Raw genomic sequence first — 21,512 nt, 5'->3', positions numbered from 1 at the left:
TGGCTGACGGCTCTGGCAGGTCACGGCTGGCTGACGGCTCTGGCAGGTCACGGCTGGCTGACGGCACTGGCAGGTCACGGCTGGCGGACGGCACTGGCAGGTCACGGCTGGCGGGCGGCTCTGGCTGCTCCTGTCTGGCGGGCGGCTCTGGCTGCTCCTGTCTGGCGGGCGGCTCTGGCTGCTCCTGTCTGGCGGGCGGCTCTGGCTGCTCCTGTCTGGCGGGCGGCTCTGGCTGCTCCTGTCTGGCGGGCGGCTCTAGCGGCTCCTGTCTGGCGGGCGGCTCTAGCGGCTCCTGTCTGGCGGGCGGCTCTAGCGGCTCCTGACTGACGGACTGCTCTGAAGGCTCAGGACAGACGGGCGGCTTTGAAGGCTCAGGACAGACGGGCGGCTTTGAAGGCTCAGGACAGACGGGCGGCTTTGAAGGCTCAGGACAGACGGGCAGTTCAGACGGCTCTGGGCAGACGGGCAGTGCAGGCGGCACTGGGCAGACGGCAGACTCTGGCTGGCTGAGGCGCACAGTAGGCCTGGTGCGTGGTGCCGGAACTGGTGGTACCGGGCTAAGGACACGCACCTTAAGGCTAGTGCGGGGAGCAGCAACAGGGCGCACAGGACTCTGGAGACGCACAGGAGGCTTGGTGCGTGGTGCCAGAACTGGTGGTACCGGGCTGGCGGGGAGGTGGCGCCGGATATATACCGGACCGTGCAGGCGTACTGGCTCCCTTGAGCACCGAGCCTGCCCAACCTTACCTGGTTGAATGCTCCCCGTAGCCCGACCAGTGCGGGGAGGTGGAATAACCCGCACTGGGCTGTGTTGGCGAACCGGGGACACCATGCGTAAGGCTGGTGCCATGTATGCCGGCCCGAGGAGACGCACTGGAGACCAGACGCGTTGAGCCGGCTTCATGGCACCTGGCTCAATGCTCAATCTAGCCCGGCCGATACGTGGAGCTGGAATGTACCGCACCGGGCTATGCACACGTACAGGAGACACCGTGCGCTTTACCGCATAACACGGTGTCTGCCCGTACTTTCGCTCTCAACGGTAAGCTCGGGGAGTTGGCGCAGGTCTCCTACCTGACTTTGCCACACTCCCTTGTAGCCCCCCCCCCCCCCCCCCCCCCCCCCAAGATTTTTTTTGGGCTGACTCACAGGCTTCCAGCCTTGCTTCCGTGCTGCCTCCTCATACCACCGCCTCTCGGCTTTAGCTGCATCCAGCTCTTCACGAGGGCGGCGATATTCTCCAGGTTGTGCCCAGGGTCCCTTACCGTCCAGAATTTCCTCCCATGTCCAGAAGTCCTGTGTATGCTGTCGCTGCTGCCCGTTACTACGCTGCTTGGTCCTTGGTTGGTGGGTGATTCTGTAACGCTCGTCTTCCTCCTCGTCTGAGGAGCAAGGATCGGACCAAAGCGCAGCGTAGTGTGAATACATAATGATTTATTTGAATAAGACGAACACGAAGAACACTTGACAAAATACAAAATAACAAAATGACGTGAACAGACCTGTACTTGAGAACATATAAAAATGAACGCACGAACAGGAACAAACGAACGAACGAACGAACGAAACGTAACAGTACCGTGTGGCGAACAAACACAGACACAGCAACAATCACCCACAAACAAACAGTGAGAACAGCCTACCTTAATATGGTTCTCAATCAGAGGAAACGTAAAACACCTGCCCCTGATTGAGAACCATATCAGGCTAATTGAAAATGAACCCAACATAGAAACACATAACATAGAATGCCCACCCAGCTCACGTCCTGACCAACTAAACAAAGACAAAACAAAGGAAATAAGGTCAGGAACGTGACACTCTGACCCAGGTAGGAGACTTCTATCACACATTATATCATCTCTGACCCAGGTAGGAGACTTCCATCACACATTCTATCATCTCTGACCCAGGTAGGAGACGTCTATCACACATTATATCATCTCTGACCCAGGTAGGAGACTTCTATCACACATTCTATCATCTCTGACCCAGGTAGGAGACTTCTATCACACATTATATCATCTCTGACCCAGGTAGGAGACTTCTATCACACATTATATCATCTCTGAACCAGGTAGGAGGCTTCTATCACACATTATATCATCTCTGACCGAGGTAGGAGACTTCTATCACACATTATATCATCTCTGAACCAGGTAGGAGACTTCTATCACACATTCTATCATCTCTGACCCAGGTAGGAGACTTCTATCACACATTATATCATCTCTGACCCAGGTAGGAGGCTTCTATCACACATTCTATCATCTCTGACCCAGGTAGGAGACGTCTATCACACATTCTATCATCTCTGACCCAGGTAGGAGACTTCTATCACACATTCTATCATCTCTGACCCAGGTAGGAGACTTCTATCACACATTCTATCGTCTCTGACCCAGGTAGGAGACGTCTATCACACATTCTATCATCTCTGACCCAGGTAGCAGGCTTCTATTATACATTCTATCACATAAACCCAATCTGATTTCACAATGAGCGTACACTAATGACATCCTCCTCTTCCTCCTCTTCCTCCTCCCTCCTCCTCTCCCCCTCCTCCTCCCCCTCCCCTCTCTCCTTTCCCCCTCCTCTCTCTTCCTCCTCTCTCTTCCTCCTCTCTCTTCCTCCTCCTCCCCCTCCTCTCCCCCTCCTCTCCCCCTCCTCCCCCCTCCTCCCCCATCCCTCTTCCTCCCCCTCCCCCCTCTCTTCTCTCCCCCCTACTCTTCCTCCTCCCCTCCTCCCCTCCCCCCTACTCCTCCCTCCTCCTCCCCCTCCTCTCTCTTCTACCTCCCTCCTCCCCTCCTCCCTCTTCCTCCTACTCTTCCCCTCCTCCCTCCCTCCTCCCCTCCCCCCTACTCCTCCCTCTTCCTCCCCCCTCCTCCTCCTCCGCCTCCTCTTCACAGGAGGACAGTGCAGATCTCAGGTGTCAGCTGCAGTTCTCTAAGGAAGAGGCCACCCTCATGCGTAAGAAGATGGCCAAGCTGGGGAAGGAGAAGGACAAGCTAGAGCAGGAGATCCAGCAGTACAAGTCAGTCTACGGGGACGTGGACAGCCCTCTACCCCTGGCAGAGCTCGCAGGTGGTGGGCCCCACAGCACCAGGGAGGCCGAGCTACGGCTCCGACTCAAACTGGTGGAGGAAGAGGCGAATATTCTGGGGAGGAAAATTGTAGAGCTGGAGGTGAGTGGCCAGATCCTGGGTGTGTCTGAAAATGGAACACTATCCCATTCTAATCCATGTAGTGCACTACTATAGACCAGGTCCCTATCCACTACTATAGACAGAGCCCGGGGTTTAGGTCAAAGTAGTGCACTACATAAGGAATAGGGTGCTATTGTCTTTTGTTTCCCCTTCCTGCAGTACTTTGATTTATTCCTTTAAATGAAGATCGCTTCCTAATCATTGTGTTCATTATTATCAGGTGGAGAACCGAGGCCTGAGGGCTGAGAACGAGGACATCCGTTGCCAGTACGAGAGGGACTGTTTCGGCCGGGAGCCCTTCAGCAGCATGCCCTCCTCCCCGTACGGCGGAGACGCTCTGGAGTCAGCCGGGGAGCTGCGGCGCCACCTACAGTTCGTAGAGGAAGAGGCAGAACTTCTCCGGCGGTCCATCTCGGAGATCGAGGACCACAACAAGCAGCTGACCTCCGAACTGAACCGCTTCAAGTTCGGCCCGAGAGACGAGGAGGTCGATGTCGGAGTGATGATGATGATGAAGTCCGGTAATGGGAGTAACGGAGGAGGCGGGGGTAACGGAAGCGGTGTGGTGATGATCGAGGAGCTGAAGTCAGCCAGGATGCAGATAAATGAGCTCAGTGGGAAGGTGAGGCAGCATGGACTACAGTACCCATAATGCGCTATGTGAGGCAGCATAATGGACTACAGTACCCATAATGCTCAGTGTGAGGCAGCATGATGGACTACAGTACCCATAATGCTCTATGCGAGGCAACATGGTGGACTACAGTACCCATACTGCTCTGTGTGATGCAGCATGATGGACTACAGTACCCATAATGAGGTGTGAGGCAGCGTGATGGACTACAGTACCCATAATGCTCTGTGTGAGGCAGCATGATGGAGGTGTGCACTATAAAAGGAATAGGGTACCATTCAGGACGTTGCTAAAGCTTTCATAATGTTGACTTGTCTCTAAAGCTTTCATAATGTTGACTTGTCTCTAAAGCTTTCATAATGTTGACTTGTCTCTAAAGCTTTCATAATGTTGATTTGTCTCTAAAGCTTTCATAATGTTGACTTGTCTCTAAAGCTTTCATAATGTTGACTTGTCTCTAAAGCTTTCATAATGTTGACTTGTCTCTAAAGCTTTCATAATGTTGACTTGTCTCTAAAGCTTTCATAATGTTGATTTGTCTCTAAAGCTTTCATAATGTTGACTTGTCTCTAAAGCTTTCATAATGTTGACTTGTCTCTAAAGCTTTCATAATGTTGACTTGTCTCTAAAGCTTTCATAATGTTGACTTGTCTCTAAAGCTTTCATAATGTTGACTTGTCTCTAAAGCTTTCATAATGTTGACTTGTCTCTAAAGCTTTCATAATGTTGACTTGTCTCTAAAGCTTTCATAATGTTGACTTGTCTCTAAAGCTTTCATAATGTTGACTTGTCTCTAAAGCTTTCATAATGTTGATTTGTCTCTAAAGCTAACATAATGTTGACTTGTCTCTAAAGCTTTCATAATGTTGACTTGTCTCTAAAGCTTTCATAATGTTGACTTGTCTCTAAAGCTTTCATAATGTTGACTTGTCTCTAAAGCTTTCATAATGTTGACTTGTCTCTAAAGCTTTCATAATGTTGATTTGTCTCTAAAGCTAACATAATGTTGACTTGTCTCTAAAGCTTTCATAATGTTGACTTGTCTCTAAAACTTTCATAATGGTGACTTGTCTCTAAAGCTAACATAATGTTGACTTGTCTCTAAAGCTAACATAATGTTGACTTGTCTCTAAAGCTAACATAATGTTGACTTGTCTCTAAAGCTTTCATAATGGTGTCTCGTGTCCTCATCTAGGTGATGAAGCTGCAGTATGAGAACAGAGTCCTGATGTCCAACGTTCAGCGCTGTGACCTGGCCCAACACCTGGGCCTCCGCACCAGCTCCCCGCGGGACAGCGATGCAGACAGCGACACCGGGCACCGCGACACTGCAGAGGAGGAAGAAACTGGGAGGCTCCTCTTACTTCACCCCAAGAGAGAGGGGCCTGTCGGTGGCGAGAGTGACTCGGAGGACCTCTTTGAGAAGACCACCACGACCTCGGGGTTTGGAAGTCACAAGCCCTCGGACGAGCTCAGCGGGCTCAGCGCCACCGAACTATCTAATCGTAGGCGAGAAGACCGCGAGACGTTCACGAATGTCAAACGAGAAGCAGAGCGCCTTGGGAAGACCGTAGATCGTCTCATTAGCGACACGGACAGTCTGATCTACGAGGGAAAGATTTTAATAACAGGAGGGGACAGTTTGAGTCTGGCTCTGGAGGGGTTTAAAGAAGACACCACCCGCCTCCCCGATCCCAAACCAGACTCACAGGTCCTGGACACGATCAACACCCGTATGAAGGCCTTCCGCACAGAGCTCCATATCTTCATGGAGAAGGTGGATCACCTGGGAGAGGGCCTGAGGGAGAAGGGAGGTGACCGGGATCGGGGAGACGACCTGTCACCCTTGCCCAACCTCACAGAGTCCAGTAGCTTCCTGTCTGGGGTCACCTCCATGTCACGAGACTCGCCCATCGGCACCCTGGGACGCGACCTGGTCACAGATTTCCAGGTAAGGAATTGGATAAAACTCCTCCGACTTTTGACCTATATCTGTCTCTATTCAGGGGTGCGGCCGAAATGGCACCCTATTCACTACGTAGTGCTCTACCTTTGACCAGAGTCTTCAGGCTTATCTTACTTCGCAGTAAGGTAAGCCTGGATGTGATACAACATTCGTCAAGGGCCTATTCTCCTTATAGGAGCCAAGGGCTGAAGCCAAGTAAAGTAAATCCTGAAGGCTCTGGTCAAAGGTAGTGCACTACGTAGTGAATAGGGTGCACTACATGCGGGAAACATGTTTTAGGCTCCCGAGTGGCGCAACGATCTAAAGGCCCTGCAGTCCCTGCTTCGTATCCAGGCTGCATCACATCCAGGCCGTGATTGGGAGTCCCATAGGGCGGTGCACAACTGGCCCAGCGTCGTCCGGGTTTGGCCGGGGTAGGCCCGTCATTGTAAATAAGAATGTGTTCTTAACTGACTTGCCTAGTTAAATAAAGGTAAACAAAAATAAAAGAATAAAAACTGTTTTCACTCTCACTCGGTTCGGGCCGGTAGCACTAGTTAAAAGCCCTATGGGCCCTGGTCAAAGTAGTGCACTACATAGGGAATAGGGAGCCATTTGTGTTGCAGTACTGTCTGTACTGTATGTTACGTTGTCTGTCTCCTTGCTACATCTAGACATCAACCCCCTGGCTGCATCAATCAGTTAGTATGTCTTATCAATCAGTTAGTATGTCTTATCAATCAGTTAGTATGTCTTATCAATCAGTTAGTATGTCTTATCAATCAGTTAGTATGTCTTATCAATCAGTTAGTATGTCTTATCAATTAGTTAGTATGTCTTATCAATCAGTTTAAGAATGCCTGCCTGTAGCGGCAAGTAGTCATTATGGAAAACAGAGTTAAACCGATATTGATATTATTTCATGACATTCTGATTTATACATTAAGACATTATGACACCAGGAAACCAATAGAAATGTTGAAGTAATGAATCTGTCAGACAGAGCACAACGTGACTTTAAACAGCAGTGAGGAATATGCACCCTACTCAGTGGGTAGGGTAGGTATATAGGGCACTACTTTTGACCAGGGCCGTGTGGGTCAATTAGGTGCCATTTCAGACACCGCACAGATTCACAGACGGGAGCGGTATAAAACGCCAAAGGGAGTCTGTGTGAATGGTACAGTCCATTACTACTGGATGTAAACAGTATAAAACTCACCCAAGGGGAGTCTGTGTAAATGGTACAGTCCATTACTACTGGATGTAAACAGTATAAAACCCCAAGGGGAGTCTGTGTAAATGGTAGAGTCCATTACTACTGGGTTTAAACAGTATAAAACACCAAGGGGAGTCTGTGTGAATGGTAGAGTCCATTACTACTGGGTTTAAACAGTATAAAACCCCAAGGGGAGTCTGTGTAAATGGTAGAGTCCATTACTACTGGGTTTAAACAGTATAAAACCTCAAGGGGGGGTCTGTGTGAATGGTACAGTCCATTACTACTGGATGTAAACAGTATAAAACCTCAAGGGGAGTCTGTGTAAATGGTACAGTCCATTACTACTGGATATAAACAGTTTAAAACCTCAAGGGGGGTCTGTGTGAATGGTACAGTCCATTACTACTGGATTTAAACAGTATAAAACCTCAAGGGGGGGTCTGTGTGAATGGTACAGTCCATTACTACTGGATGTAAACAGTATAAAACCTCAAGGGGGGGGTCTGTGTGAATGGTACAGTCCATTACTACTGGATGTAAACAGTATAAAACCTCAAGGGGGGGGGGTCTGTGTGAATGGTACAGTTCATTACTACTGGATGTAAACAGTATAAAACCTCAAGGGGGGTCTGTGTGAATGGTACAGTCCATTACTACTGGATGTAAACAGTATAAAACCTCAAGGGGGGGTCTGTGTGAATGGTACAGTCCATCACTACTGGATTTAAACAGTATAAAACCTCAAGGGGGGGGTCTGTGTAAATGGTACAGTCCATTACTACTGGATGTAAACAGTATAAAACGCCAAGGGGAGTCATTAGTAGAGCCATTCCCAGCCTCTAAATGTGATGCTAATGCAGCGTAGCGTGTCAAATACACAAAACCATTCATTATAGCTAGCGTGGGGCTGCGTCTGAAATGGCACCCTATTCCCCGTGTAGTGCACTAGATTTGACCAGAGCCAATCAGACACTGGTCAAAAGTAGTGCACTATGTAGGGAATAGGGTGCCGTTTGGGATACAGGCCCATGTCTGCTTTATCAGAAGACTACCCACTCAGAACACAAGTCATGTTTATTTTAAACTTTCTTTCACATTGGTCCCAGGTTCAACACAAGACAAAAACAAACAAATGGCCCACTACACCCCTACATGACCCCTACATGACCCCTACATGACACAGCTACAGAAAGTCCATAGAGCCCCTCTGTTTGAATGCAACACTAGATCAGTAAAGACCAGCAGGAACCAGGCAGAGATGGTGACACCTTGGCTGCGTTTACACAGGTAGCCCAATTCAGATTTTTTTTTAAATTCACACTAATTGGTCTTTTGACCACTCAGATAAGATCTGGTGTGAAAAGATCTGATGTGATTGGTGAGAAGACCAATTTGTGGGAGAAAAAAAGATCCGAATTTGTCTGACTGTGTAAACACGGTCCTTTAGACCAATGTTACCCATCCATTGCTTGGGGTTCCTAGCCCAGTACTAATAATCATGGGCTTGGTGATTAGCTGTTTAGTTGAATCAGGTGTGTTAGTGCTGGGCTTGAACACACTTGGTATCCTCAGAGATGGACTGAGAAACACAGGACAACCAAACGACCAGCAGAGGTGCCACAGCAGTGCCTGTCCCACCTTGAGTCACCCGGCTCAGCCACCCAGCACCACCACCTCCCTTCTCCCGTCCCCATTCACCATCCCTCACACCCTCACGCTCGCTTTCAGAGCTGCGTCCACATACCCATACGCACCCTGCCCCCGAAATGGCAACCTGCTTGATCCATCGCCTTGACCTGTACCCACATGCAGATGCCTGCTTCAACTCAGTGGGAGGGGGGGGGGGGGGGGGGGGGGGGGTGTTGGCAGCTTCTTCCATATGGCTTTTTCACACAATTGATCAAGCAATCAATTAACAAATCAACCAATCAATCAAAGTCAGAATGAGGAGTTGCCCGTGGAAGGACCTTGCCGGTCCCTTCGCCTTCTGTCCGCTGCGTTGTCCTCCACCGCTGGTACCGCTGGTACCGCTGGTACCGCTGTTTGAGACAGTATGTTAATAAACAGTTTGCTCTTTACACCATGATTGGGCCTTTTTGGAATTATTCAATGAATACATTTTTTATAAAAAAATGTTTGATTCTCTTTTGAAATTGAATATAGGGATAATACCTGTGCCACTGTTTTAATCCGTTCGCCTGTAGAATCCTAATTGTGGTTAGGATGGGTGGGGCATACTGTTACTCAACTAACAGCTACTACAAACAAACATTCTCTTGAAGGACACGGTTTGCCTTCTACTCAAAGAAAACAAGATAAAGTTAAAGTTATGTAGAATGATAAGAGTCTAATAAAGAGTCACGTTTAACAGTGTAAAAACCGTTAAAAGTGTCATGTGAAAAATAACGGCATTGCACGTGTGTAGAGTTTTTTTTGCTATTGCATGGCTGGTGGTATGCTAGCTAAGCTATCTGCAGTCTGCTGTGGTATCTATCTATGGCTGGTGGTATGCTAGCTAAGCTATCTGCAGTCTGCTGTGGTATCTATCTATGGCTGGTGGTATGCTAGCTAATCTATCTGCAGTCTGCTGTGGTATCTATCAGCTGGTGGTATGCTAGCTAATCTATCTGCAGTCTGCTGTGGTATCTATCAGCTGTTGGTATGCTAGCTAAGCTATCTGCAGTCTGCTGTGGTATCTATCTATGGCTGGTGGTATGCTAGCTAATCTATCTGCATTCTGCTGTGGTATCTATCTATGGCTGGTGGTATGCTAGCTAATCTATCTGCAGTCTGCTGTGGTATCTATCTATGGCTGGTGGTATGCTAGCTAAGCTATCTGCAGTCTGCTGTGGTATCTATCTATGGCTGGTGGTATGCTAGCTAAGCTATCTGCAGTCTGCTGTGGTATCTATCTATGGCTGGTGGTATGCTAGCTAAGCTATCTGCAGTCTGCTGTGGTATCTATCTATGGCTGGTGGTATGCTAGCTAATCTATCTGCAGTCTGCTGTGGTATCTATCAGCTGTTGGCATGCTAGCTAATCTATCTGCAGTCTGCTGTGGTATCTATCAGCTGTTGGTGTGCTAGCTAATCTATCTGCAGTCTGCTGTGGTATCTATCTATGGCTGGTGTGCTAGCTAATCTATCTGCAGTCTGCTGTGGTATCTATTAGCTGTTGGCGTGCTAGCTAATCTATCTGCATTCTGCTGTGGTATCTATCAGCTGTTGGCGTGCTAGCTAATCTATCTGCAGTCTGCTGTGGTATCTATCAGCTGGTGGTGTGCTAGCTAATCTATCTGCAGTCTGCTGTGGTATCTATCAGCTGTTGGCGTGCTAGCTAAGGTATCTGCATTCTGCTGTGGTATCTATCAGCTGTTGGCGTGCTAGCTAATCTATCTGCAGTCTGCTGTGGTATCTATCAGCTGTTGGCGTGCTAGCTAATCTATCTGCAGTCTGCTGTGGTATCTATCAGCTGTTGGCGTGCTAGCTAATCTATCTGCATTCTGCTGTGGTATCTATCAGCTGTTGGCGTGCTAGCTAATCTATCTGCAGTCTGCTGTGGTATCTATCAGCTGGTGGTGTGCTAGCTAATCTATCTGCAGTCTGCTGTGGTATCTATCAGCTGTTGGCGTGCTAGCTAAGCTATCTGCATTCTGCTGTGGTATCTATCAGCTGTTGACGTGCTAGCTAATCTATCTGCATTCTGCTGTGGTATCTATCAGCTGTTGACGTGCTAGCTAATCTATCTGCAGTCTGCTGTGGTATCTATCAGCTGTTGACGTGCTAGCTAATCTATCTGCAGTCTGCTGTGGTATCTATCAGCTGTTGGCGTGCTAGCTAAGCTATCTGCAGTCTGCTGTGGTAGCTATCAGCTGTTGGCGTGCTAGCTAATCTATCTGCAGTCTGCTGTGGTATCTATCAGCTGTTGGCGTGCTAGCTAATCTATCTGCAGTCTGCTGTGGTATCTATCAGCTGTTGGCGTGCTAGCTAATCTATCTGCAGTCTGCTGTGGTATCTATCAGCTGTTGGCGTGCTAGCTAATCTATCTGCAGTCTGCTGTGGTATCTATCAGCTGTTGGCGTGCTAGCTAATCTATCTGCAGTCTGCTGTGGTATCGATCTATGGTTGGTGTGCTAGCTAATCTATCTGCAGTCTGCTGTGGTATCTATCAGCTGTTGGTGTGCTAGCTAATCTATCTGCAGTCTGCTGTGGTATCTATCAGCTGTTGGCGTGCTAGCTAATCTATCTGCAGTCTGCTGTGGTATCTATCAGCTGTTGGTGTGCTAGCTAATCTATCTGCAGTCTGCTGTGGTATCTATCAGCTGTTGGCGTGCTAGCTAATCTATCTGCAGTCTGCTGTGGTATCTATCAGCTGGTGGTATGCTAGCTAATCTATCTGCAGTCTGCTGTGGTATCTATCAGCTGTTGGCGTGCTAGCTAATCTATCTGCAGTCTGCTGTGGTATCTATCAGCTGTTGGCGTGCTAGCTAATCTATCTGCAGTCTGCTGTGGTATCAGCTGTGTGTTTGGAGTCATGTAGCCCTCATTGCATGCGCTTCATAAACAGTGTTTTTGCATTCCCTCTCTTTTTTCTCCTCTTTTGTGTTCATCCTTCAGCTGTTTCAACCCATCCTGTTGCTCATCCTCGTTCTCGTCCTCTTCTCGTCTCTCTCGTCCGCCGCGGTCTTTAAGTTGCTCTTTCTCTTTGTGCTTTTCTTCATTTCCTGTTCCGTCAGTCTGTCCTCTTAAGTTTCAGTACATTTTTTGCAATTTGGTTTTATCTTCTTTTTACCCATTTTTGTATTTTTATTTCTTCCTCTGTTTGTTCGTGGTTATTCATCTCTGTTCGTTCACCCACCAATCCACTTCATGCATTTCTACTCCTTCCACCCCTTGACCCCTGACACCCCACCCCTTCAGTCACGGTCCGGTGTGAGGGATGAGCTGGAGTGGCGTCTAGGACAGGAGCGAGCCGTGGAGACCCAGGGCCAGAGCCAGGAGGGTCTTCCTCAGGGTCCGGCCCAGAACAGGGGAGCCATCCTGAGACACACTAGATACCACAGACCCTTCCTGGCTTCTTTAAGACTGGAGGTCAGTGCCTCTTCCATCTCTCTACCTCCCTGTCTTTTACCACCTACTGTAGGACTGATCATACCATGCTACTGTAGGACTGACTAAGGACAGACAGACAGTCAAATTAAATCAAATTCTATTAGTCACATGCGCCGAATACAACAGGTTTTGGACCTTACAGTGAAATGCTTACTTACAAGCCCTTAACCAACAATGCAATTTTAAGAAAAATACCAACAAAAATAAGAAATGAAGTAACAAATAATTAAAGAACAGCAGTAAAATAACAATAGCGAGACTATATACAGGGTGTTACGGTACAGAGTCAATGTGGAGGCTATATACAGGGGGTACCAGTACAGAGTCAATGTGGAGGCTATATACAGGGTGTTACGGTACAGAGTCAATGTGGAGGCTATATACAGGGGGTGCCGGTACAGAGTCAATGTGGAGGCTATATACAGGGTGTTACGGTACAGAGTCAATGCGGAGGCTATATACAGGGTGTTACGGTACAGAGTCAATGTGGAGGCTATATACAGGGGGTACTGGTACAGAGTCAATGTGGAGACTATATACAGGGGGTACCGGTACAGAGTCAATGTGGAGGCTATATACAGGGGGTACCGGTACAGAGTCAATGTGGAGGCTATATACAGGGTGTTACGGTAAAGAGTCAATGTGGAGGCTATATACAGGGGGTACCGGTACAGAGTCAATGTGGAGGCTATATACAGGGTGTTACGGTACAGAGTCAATGTGGAGACTATATACAGGGGGTACTGGTACAGAGTCAATGTGGAGACTATATACAGGGGGTACTGGTACAGAGTCAATGTGGAGGCTATATACAGGGGGTACTGGTACAGAGTCAATGTGGAGGCTATATACAGGGGGTACCAGTACAGAGTCAATGTGGAGGCTATATACAGGGGGTACCGGTACAGAGTCAATGTGGAGGCTATATACAGGGTGTTACGGTACAGAGTCAATGTGGAGGCTATATACAGGGGGTACTGGTACAGAGTCAATGTGGAGGCTATATACAGGGTGTTACGGTACAGAGTCAATGTGGAGACTATATACAGGGGGTACCGGTACAGAGTCAATGTGGAGACTATATACAGGGGGTACCGGTACAGAGTCAATGTGGAGGCTATATACAGGGTGTACCGGTACAGAGTCAATGTGGAGGCTATATACAGGGTGTACTGGTACAGAGTCAATGTGGAGGCTATATACAGGGTGTACCGGTACAGAGTCAATGTGGAGACTATATACAGGGGGTACCGGTACAGAGTCAATGTGGAGGCTATATACAGGGGGTACCAGTACAGAGTCAATGTGGAGGCTATATACAGGGTGTTACGGTACAGAGTCAATGTGGAGGCTATATACAGGGGATACCGGTACAGAGTCAATGTGGAGGCTATATACAGGGGGTACCAGTACAGAGTCAATGTGGAGGCTATATACAGGGTGTTACGGTACAGAGTCAATGTGGAGGCTATATACAGGGGGTACCGGTACAGAGTCAATGTGGAGGCTATATACAGGGGGTACCAGTACAGAGTCAATGTGGAGGCTATATACAGGGTGTTACGGTACAGAGTCAATGTGGAGGCTATATACAGGGGGTACTGGTACAGAGTCAATGTGGAGGCTATATACAGGGGGTACCAGTACAGAGTCAATGTGGAGGCTATATACAGGGTGTTACGGTACAGAGTCAATGTGGAGGCTATATACAGGGGGTACCGGTACAGAGTCAATGTGGAGGCTATATACAGGGGATACCGGTACAGAGTCAATGTGGAGGCTATATACAGGGGTACCGGTACAGAGTCAATGTGGAGGCTATATACAGGGGGTACCGGTATAGAGTCAATGTGGAGACTATATACAGGAGGTACCGGTACAGAGTCAATATTTTTGCTATATACAGGGGGTACCGGTACAGAGTCAATGTGGAGGCTATATACAGGGGGTACCGGTACAGAGTCAATATTTTTGCTATATACAGGGGGTACCGGGTTAGTCGAGCTAATTGAGGTAATATATACATGTAGGTAGAGTTATTAAAGTGACTATGCATAGATAATAACAGAGAGTAGCAGCAGTGTAAAAGGGGGGAGCAATGCAAATAGTCTGGGTAGCCATTTGATTAGATGTTCAGGAGTCTTATGGCTTGGGGGTAGAAGCTGTTTACAAGCCTCTTGGACCTAGACTTGGCGCTCCGGTACCGCTTGGCGTGCAGTAGCAGAGAGAACAGTCTATGACTAGGATGTATTGGGGGGGGGCAGGGTGTATTGAATGTTGTTGGACATGCGGGGAGCCCTCTAAAGTCTGTGACACAGCGACCGTGCTATTTTTCCCATATTGTGCTTTCATCTGCACACACAGAGATTATTATCTCTGACTCTGACGCAGCATAGTGTCATGTAGCTACAGTACATCAGATAGGTGCTTTAGCTTCCAATAACACACGCACGCACGCACGCACGCACGCACGCACGCACGCACGCACGCACGCACGCACGCACAGGGGAGCCATCCTGAGACACACTAGATACCACAGACCCTTCCTGGCTTCTTTAAGACTGGAGGTCAGTGCCTCTTCCATCTCTCTACCTCCCTGTCTTTTACCACCTACTGTAGGACTGATCATACCATGCTACTGTAGGACTGACTAAGGACAGACAGACAGTCAAATTAAATCAAATTCTATTAGTCACATGCGCCGAATACAACAGGTTTTGGACCTTACAGTGAAATGCTTACTTACAAGCCCTTAACCAACAATGCAATTTTAAGAAAAATACCAACAAAAATAAGAAATGAAGTAACAAATAATTAAAGAACAGCAGTAAAATAACAATAGCGAGACTATATACAGGGTGTTACGGTACAGAGTCAATGTGGAGGCTATATACAGGGGGTACCAGTACAGAGTCAATGTGGAGGCTATATACAGGGTGTTACGGTACAGAGTCAATGTGGAGGCTATATACAGGGGGTGCCGGTACAGAGTCAATGTGGAGGCTATATACAGGGTGTTACGGTACAGAGTCAATGCGGAGGCTATATACAGGGTGTTACGGTACAGAGTCAATGTGGAGGCTATATACAGGGGGTACTGGTACAGAGTCAATGTGGAGACTATATACAGGGGGTACCGGTACAGAGTCAATGTGGAGGCTATATACAGGGGGTACCGGTACAGAGTCAATGTGGAGGCTATATACAGGGTGTTACGGTAAAGAGTCAATGTGGAGGCTATATACAGGGGGTACCGGTACAGAGTCAATGTGGAGGCTATATACAGGGTGTTACGGTACAGAGTCAATGTGGAGACTATATACAGGGGGTACTGGTACAGAGTCAATGTGGAGACTATATACAGGGGGTACTGGTACAGAGTCAATGTGGAGGCTATATACAGGGGGTACTGGTACAGAGTCAATGTGGAGGCTATATACAGGGGGTACCAGTACAGAGTCAATGTGGAGGCTATATACAGGGGGTACCGGTACAGAGTCAATGTGGAGGCTATATACAGGGTGTTACGGTACAGAGTCAATGTGGAGGCTATATACAGGGGGTACTGGTACAGAGTCAATGTGGAGACTATATACAGGGGGTACTGGTACAGAGTCAATGTGGAGACTATATACAGGGGGTACCGGTACAGAGTCAATGTGGAGGCTATATACAGGGGGTACCGGTACAGAGTCAATGTGGAGGCTATATACAGGGTGTTACGGTACAGAGTCAATGCGGAGGCTATATACAGGGTGTTACGGTACAGAGTCAATGTGGAGGCTATATACAGGGGGTACTGGTACAGAGTCAATGTGGAGACTATATACAGGGGGTACCGGTACAGAGTCAATGTGGAGGCTATATACAGGGGGTACCGGTACAGAGTCAATGTGGAGGCTATATACAGGGTGTTACGGTAAAGAGTCAATGTGGAGGCTATATACAGGGGGTACCGGTACAGAGTCAATGTGGAGGCTATATACAGGGTGTTACGGTACAGAGTCAATGTGGAGACTATATACAGGGGGTACTGGTACAGAGTCAATGTGGAGACTATATACAGGGGGTACTGGTACAGAGTCAATGTGGAGGCTATATACAGGGGGTACTGGTACAGAGTCAATGTGGAGGCTATATACAGGGGGTACCAGTACAGAGTCAATGTGGAGGCTATATACAGGGGGTACCGGTACAGAGTCAATGTGGAGGCTATATACAGGGTGTTACGGTACAGAGTCAATGTGGAGGCTATATACAGGGGGTACTGGTACAGAGTCAATGTGGAGACTATATACAGGGGGTACCGGTACAGAGTCAATGTGGAGGCTATATACAGGGTGTTACGGTACAGAGTCAATGTGGAGACTATATACAGGGGGTACCGGTACAGAGTCAATGTGGAGACTATATACAGGGGGTACCGGTACAGAGTCAATGTGGAGGCTATATACAGGGTGTACCGGTACAGAGTCAATGTGGAGGCTATATACAGGGTGTACTGGTACAGAGTCAATGTGGAGACTATATACAGGGTGTACTGGTACAGAGTCAATGTGGAGACTATATACAGGGGGTACTGGTACAGAGTCAATGTGGAGACTATATACAGGGGGTACCGGTACAGAGTCAATGTGGAGACTATATACAGGGGGTACCGGTACAGAGTCAATGTGGAGGCTATATACAGGGGGTACCAGTACAGAGTCAATGTGGAGGCTATATACAGGGTGTTACGGTACAGAGTCAATGTGGAGGCTATATACAGGGGGTACCGGTACAGAGTCAATGTGGAGGCTATATACAGGGGATACCGGTACAGAGTCAATGTGGAGGCTATATACAGGGGGTACCAGTACAGAGTCAATGTGGAGGCTATATACAGGGTGTTACGGTACAGAGTCAATGTGGAGGCTATATACAGGGGGTACCGGTACAGAGTCAATGTGGAGGCTATATACAGGGGGTACCAGTACAGAGTCAATGTGGAGGCTATATACAGGGTGTTACGGTACAGAGTCAATGTGGAGGCTATATACAGGGGGTACTGGTACAGAGTCAATGTGGAGGCTATATACAGGGGGTACCAGTACAGAGTCAATGTGGAGGCTATATACAGGGTGTTACGGTACAGAGTCAATGTGGAGGCTATATACAGGGGGTACCGGTACAGAGTCAATGTGGAGGCTATATACAGGGGATACCGGTACAGAGTCAATGTGGAGGCTATATACAGGGGTACCGGTACAGAGTCAATGTGGAGGCTATATACAGGGGGTACCGGTATAGAGTCAATGTGGAGACTATATACAGGAGGTACCGGTACAGAGTCAATATTTTTGCTATATACAGGGGGTACCGGTACAGAGTCAATGTGGAGGCTATATACAGGGGGTACCGGTACAGAGTCAATATTTTTGCTATATACAGGGGGTACCGGGTTAGTCGAGCTAATTGAGGTAATATATACATGTAGGTAGAGTTATTAAAGTGACTATGCATAGATAATAACAGAGAGTAGCAGCAGTGTAAAAGGGGGGAGCAATGCAAATAGTCTGGGTAGCCATTTGATTAGATGTTCAGGAGTCTTATGGCTTGGGGGTAGAAGCTGTTTACAAGCCTCTTGGACCTAGACTTGGCGCTCCGGTACCGCTTGGCGTGCAGTAGCAGAGAGAACAGTCTATGACTAGGATGTATTGGGGGGGGGCAGGGTGTATTGAATGTTGTTGGACATGCGGGGAGCCCTCTAAAGTCTGTGACACAGCGACCGTGCTATTTTTCCCATATTGTGCTTTCATCTGCACACACAGAGATTATTATCTCTGACTCTGACGCAGCATAGTGTCATGTAGCTACAGTACATCAGATAGGTGCTTTAGCTTCCAATAACACACGCACGCACGCACGCACGCACGCACGCACGCACGCACGCACGCACGCACGCACGCACGCACGCACGCACGCACGCACGCACGCACGCACGCACGCACGCACGCACGCACGCACGCACACACACACACACACACACACACACACACACGGTACTGTATAACAGATAGAAGCTCCACCCACCAATACCACAGACACATAACTGCTGTTCCTCGGCATCAGATGTTGATGTGCGTGACGTATTCTTTGATAAACACGGTTTAGCTTAGCCATCGAGAGCAGAAAAGGCCATCGAGGACCTGATGGCTTATACTGTCACAGAGAAATTGGACACTATTATGTAACGACAAACACTCTGACCAGGGATGTGGTTTCTAAATATATTGTTACAGTTGGGAGGTGGGATTTCAGTTTCCCCTCTAACATAATCTGCGAGGTGGAGAGAGTGAATGAATGAGAGGATGAATGAAAAAGCAGCTTTCGTATAGTAGAATTAGTGCTCTGTGTGATTTACATTTGAGGAGAAAGAGAGAGAGGAGGAGAGGAGGGCAGAGAGAGAGAGAGAGAGAGAGAGAGAGAGAGAGAGAGAGAGAGAGAGAGAGAGAGAGAGAGAGAGAGAGAGAGAGAGAGAGAGAGAGAGAGAGAGAGAGAGAGAGAGAGAGAGAGAGAGAGAGAGAGAGAGAGAGAGAGAGAGAGAGAGAGAGAGAGAGAGAGAGAGAGAGAGAGATTATGCCCCCCTAGGCACAACTATGACAACATAACCAACAAAAACGGGTCACAACTCCTGCAGCTCTGTCGCACGCTGGGTATGTACATAGTCAATGGTAGGCTTCGAGGGGACTCCTATGGTAGGTTCACCTATAGCTCATCTCTTGGCAGTAGCACTGTAGACTACTTTATCACTGACCTCAACCCAGAGTCTCTCAGAGCGTTCACAGTCAGCCCACTGACACCCCTATCAGACCACAGCAAAATCACAGTCTACTTGAACAGAGCAATACTCAATCATGAGGCATCAAAGCCAAAGGAACTGAGTAACATTAAGAAATGCTATAGATGGAAGGAATGCAGTTTGGAAACCTACCAAAACACAATTAGACAACAGCAAATTCAATCCCTTTTAGACAACTTCCTGGGTAAAACGTTCCACTGCAATAGTGAAGGTGTAAACTTGGCAGTAGAAAATCTTAACAGTATATTTGACCTCTCAGCTTCCCTGTCAAATCTAAAAATCTCAAATAGAAAACCAAAGAAAATGAACAACAATGACAAATGGTTTGATGAAGAATGCAAAAATCTAAGAAATAAATTGAGAAACCTGTCCAACCAAAAACATAGAGACCCAGAAAACCTGAGTCTACGCCTTCACTATGGTGAATCACTAAAACAATACAGAAATACACTACGGAAAAAGAAGGAACAGCACGTCAGAAATCAGCTCAATGTAATTGAAGAATCCATAGACTCTAACCACTTCTGGGAAAATTGGAAAACACTAAACAAACAACAACACGAAGAATTATCTATCCAAAATGGAGATGTATGGGTAAACCACTTCTCCAATCTTTTTGGCTCTATAACAAAGAATAAAGAGCAAAAACATATACATGATCAAATACAAATCCTAGAATCAACTATTAAAGACTACCAGAACCCACTGGATTCTCCAATTACCTTGAACGAGTTACAGGACAAAATAAAAACCCTCCAACCCAAAAAGGCCTGTGGTGTTGATGGTATCCTTAATGAAATGATCAAATATACAGACAACAAATTCCAATTGGCTATACTAAAACTCTTTAACATCGTCCTTAGCTCTGGCATCTTCCCCAATATTTGGAACCAAGGACTGATCACCCCAATCCACAAAAGTGGAGACAAATTTGACCCCAATAACTACCGTGGAATATGCGTCAACAGTAACCTTGGGAAAATACTCTGCATTATCATTAACAGCAGACTCGTACATTTCCTCAATGAAAACAATGTACTGAGCAAATGTCAAATTGGCTTTTTACCAAATTACCGTACAACAGACCATGTATTCACCCTACACACCCTAATTGACAACCAAACAAACCAAAACAAAGGCAAAGTCTTCTCATGCTTTGTTGACTTCAAAAAAGCCTTCGACTCAATTTGGCATGAGGGTCTGCTATACAAATTGATGGAAAGTGGTGTTGGGGGTAAAACATACGACATTATAAAATCCATGTACACAAACAACAAGTGTGCGGTTAAAATTGGCAAAAAACACACACATTTCTTCACACAGGGTCGTGGGGTGAGACAGGGATGCAGCTTAAGCCCCACCCTCTTCAACATATATATCAACGAATTGGCGCGGGCACTAGAACAGTCTGCAGCACCCGGCCTCACCCTACTAGACTCTGAAGTCAAATGTCTACTGTTTGCTGATGATCTGGTGCTTCTGTCACCAACCAAGGAGGGCCTACAGCAGCACCTAGATCTTCTGCACAGATTCTGTCAGACCTGGGCCCTGACAGTAAATCTCAGTAAGACCAAAATAATGGTGTTCCAAAAAAGGTCCAGTCGCCAGGACCACAAATTCCATCTAGACACTGTTGCCCTAGAGCACACAAAAAACTATACATACCTCGGCCTAAACATCAGCGCCACAGGTAACTTCCACAAAGCTGTGAACGATCTGAGAGACAAGGCAAGAAGGGCATTCTATGCCATCAAAAGGAACATAAATTTCAACATACCAATTAGGATCTGGCTAAAAATACTTGAATCAGTCATAGAGCCCATTGCCCTTTATGGTTGTGAGGTCTGGGGTCCGCTCACCAACCAAGATTTCACAAAATGGGACAAACACCAAATTGAGACTCTGCATGCAGAATTCTGCAAAAATATCCTCCGTGTACAACGTAGAACACCAAATAATGCATGCAGAGCAGAATTAGGCCGATACCCACTAATTATCAAAATCCAGAAAAGAGCCGTTAAATTCTACAACCACCTAAAAGGAAGCGATTCCCAAACCTTCCATAACAAAGCCATCACCTACAGAGAGATGAACCTGGAGAAGAGTCCCCTAAGCAAGCTGGTCCTAGGGCTCTGTTCACAAACACAAACACACCCCACAGAGCCCCAGGACAACAGCACAATTAGACCCAACCAAATCATGAGAAAACAAAAAGATAATTACTTGACACATTGGAAAGAATTAACAAAAAAACAGAGCAAACTAGAATGCTATTTGGCCCTAAACAGAGAGTACACAGTGGCAGAATACCTGACCACTGTGACTGACCCAAACTTAAGGAAAGCTTTGACTATGTACAGACTCAGTGAGCATAGCCTTGCTATTGAGAAAGGCCGCCGTAGGCAGACATGGCTCTCAAGAGAAGACAGGCTATGTGCTCACTGCCCACAAAATGAGGTGGAAACTGAGCTGCACTTCCTAACCTCCTGCCCAATGTATGACCATATTAGAGAGACATATTTCCCACAGATTACACAGATCCACAAAGAATTT

The 21,512-nt window shown here is 47.3% G+C and overlaps 1 protein-coding gene across 1 annotated transcript in view; it reads left to right on the top strand.

Annotated features, from left to right (window-relative positions):
• The window catches only part of LOC120043437 (microtubule cross-linking factor 1), a gene marked incomplete at its 3' end in the record, with an annotated part of 88,242 nt that overhangs the window by 4,489 nt on the left and 62,241 nt on the right, over positions 1 to 21,512 (top strand). The window contains exons 3-6 of the mRNA XM_038988021.1: positions 2,910 to 3,185; positions 3,427 to 3,828; positions 5,036 to 5,791; positions 11,927 to 12,097. Coding sequence (XP_038843949.1) covers positions 2,910 to 3,185; positions 3,427 to 3,828; positions 5,036 to 5,791; positions 11,927 to 12,097 — 1,605 coding nt within the window. The remainder of the gene's footprint in view (positions 1 to 2,909; positions 3,186 to 3,426; positions 3,829 to 5,035; positions 5,792 to 11,926; positions 12,098 to 21,512) is intronic.

The sequence above is a fragment of the Salvelinus namaycush genome, unplaced genomic scaffold, assembly GCF_016432855.1.
Source record: "Salvelinus namaycush isolate Seneca unplaced genomic scaffold, SaNama_1.0 Scaffold917, whole genome shotgun sequence".
NCBI lineage: Eukaryota > Metazoa > Chordata > Actinopteri > Salmoniformes > Salmonidae > Salvelinus > Salvelinus namaycush.
This window is presented reverse-complemented; position numbering and strand designations above follow the sequence as displayed.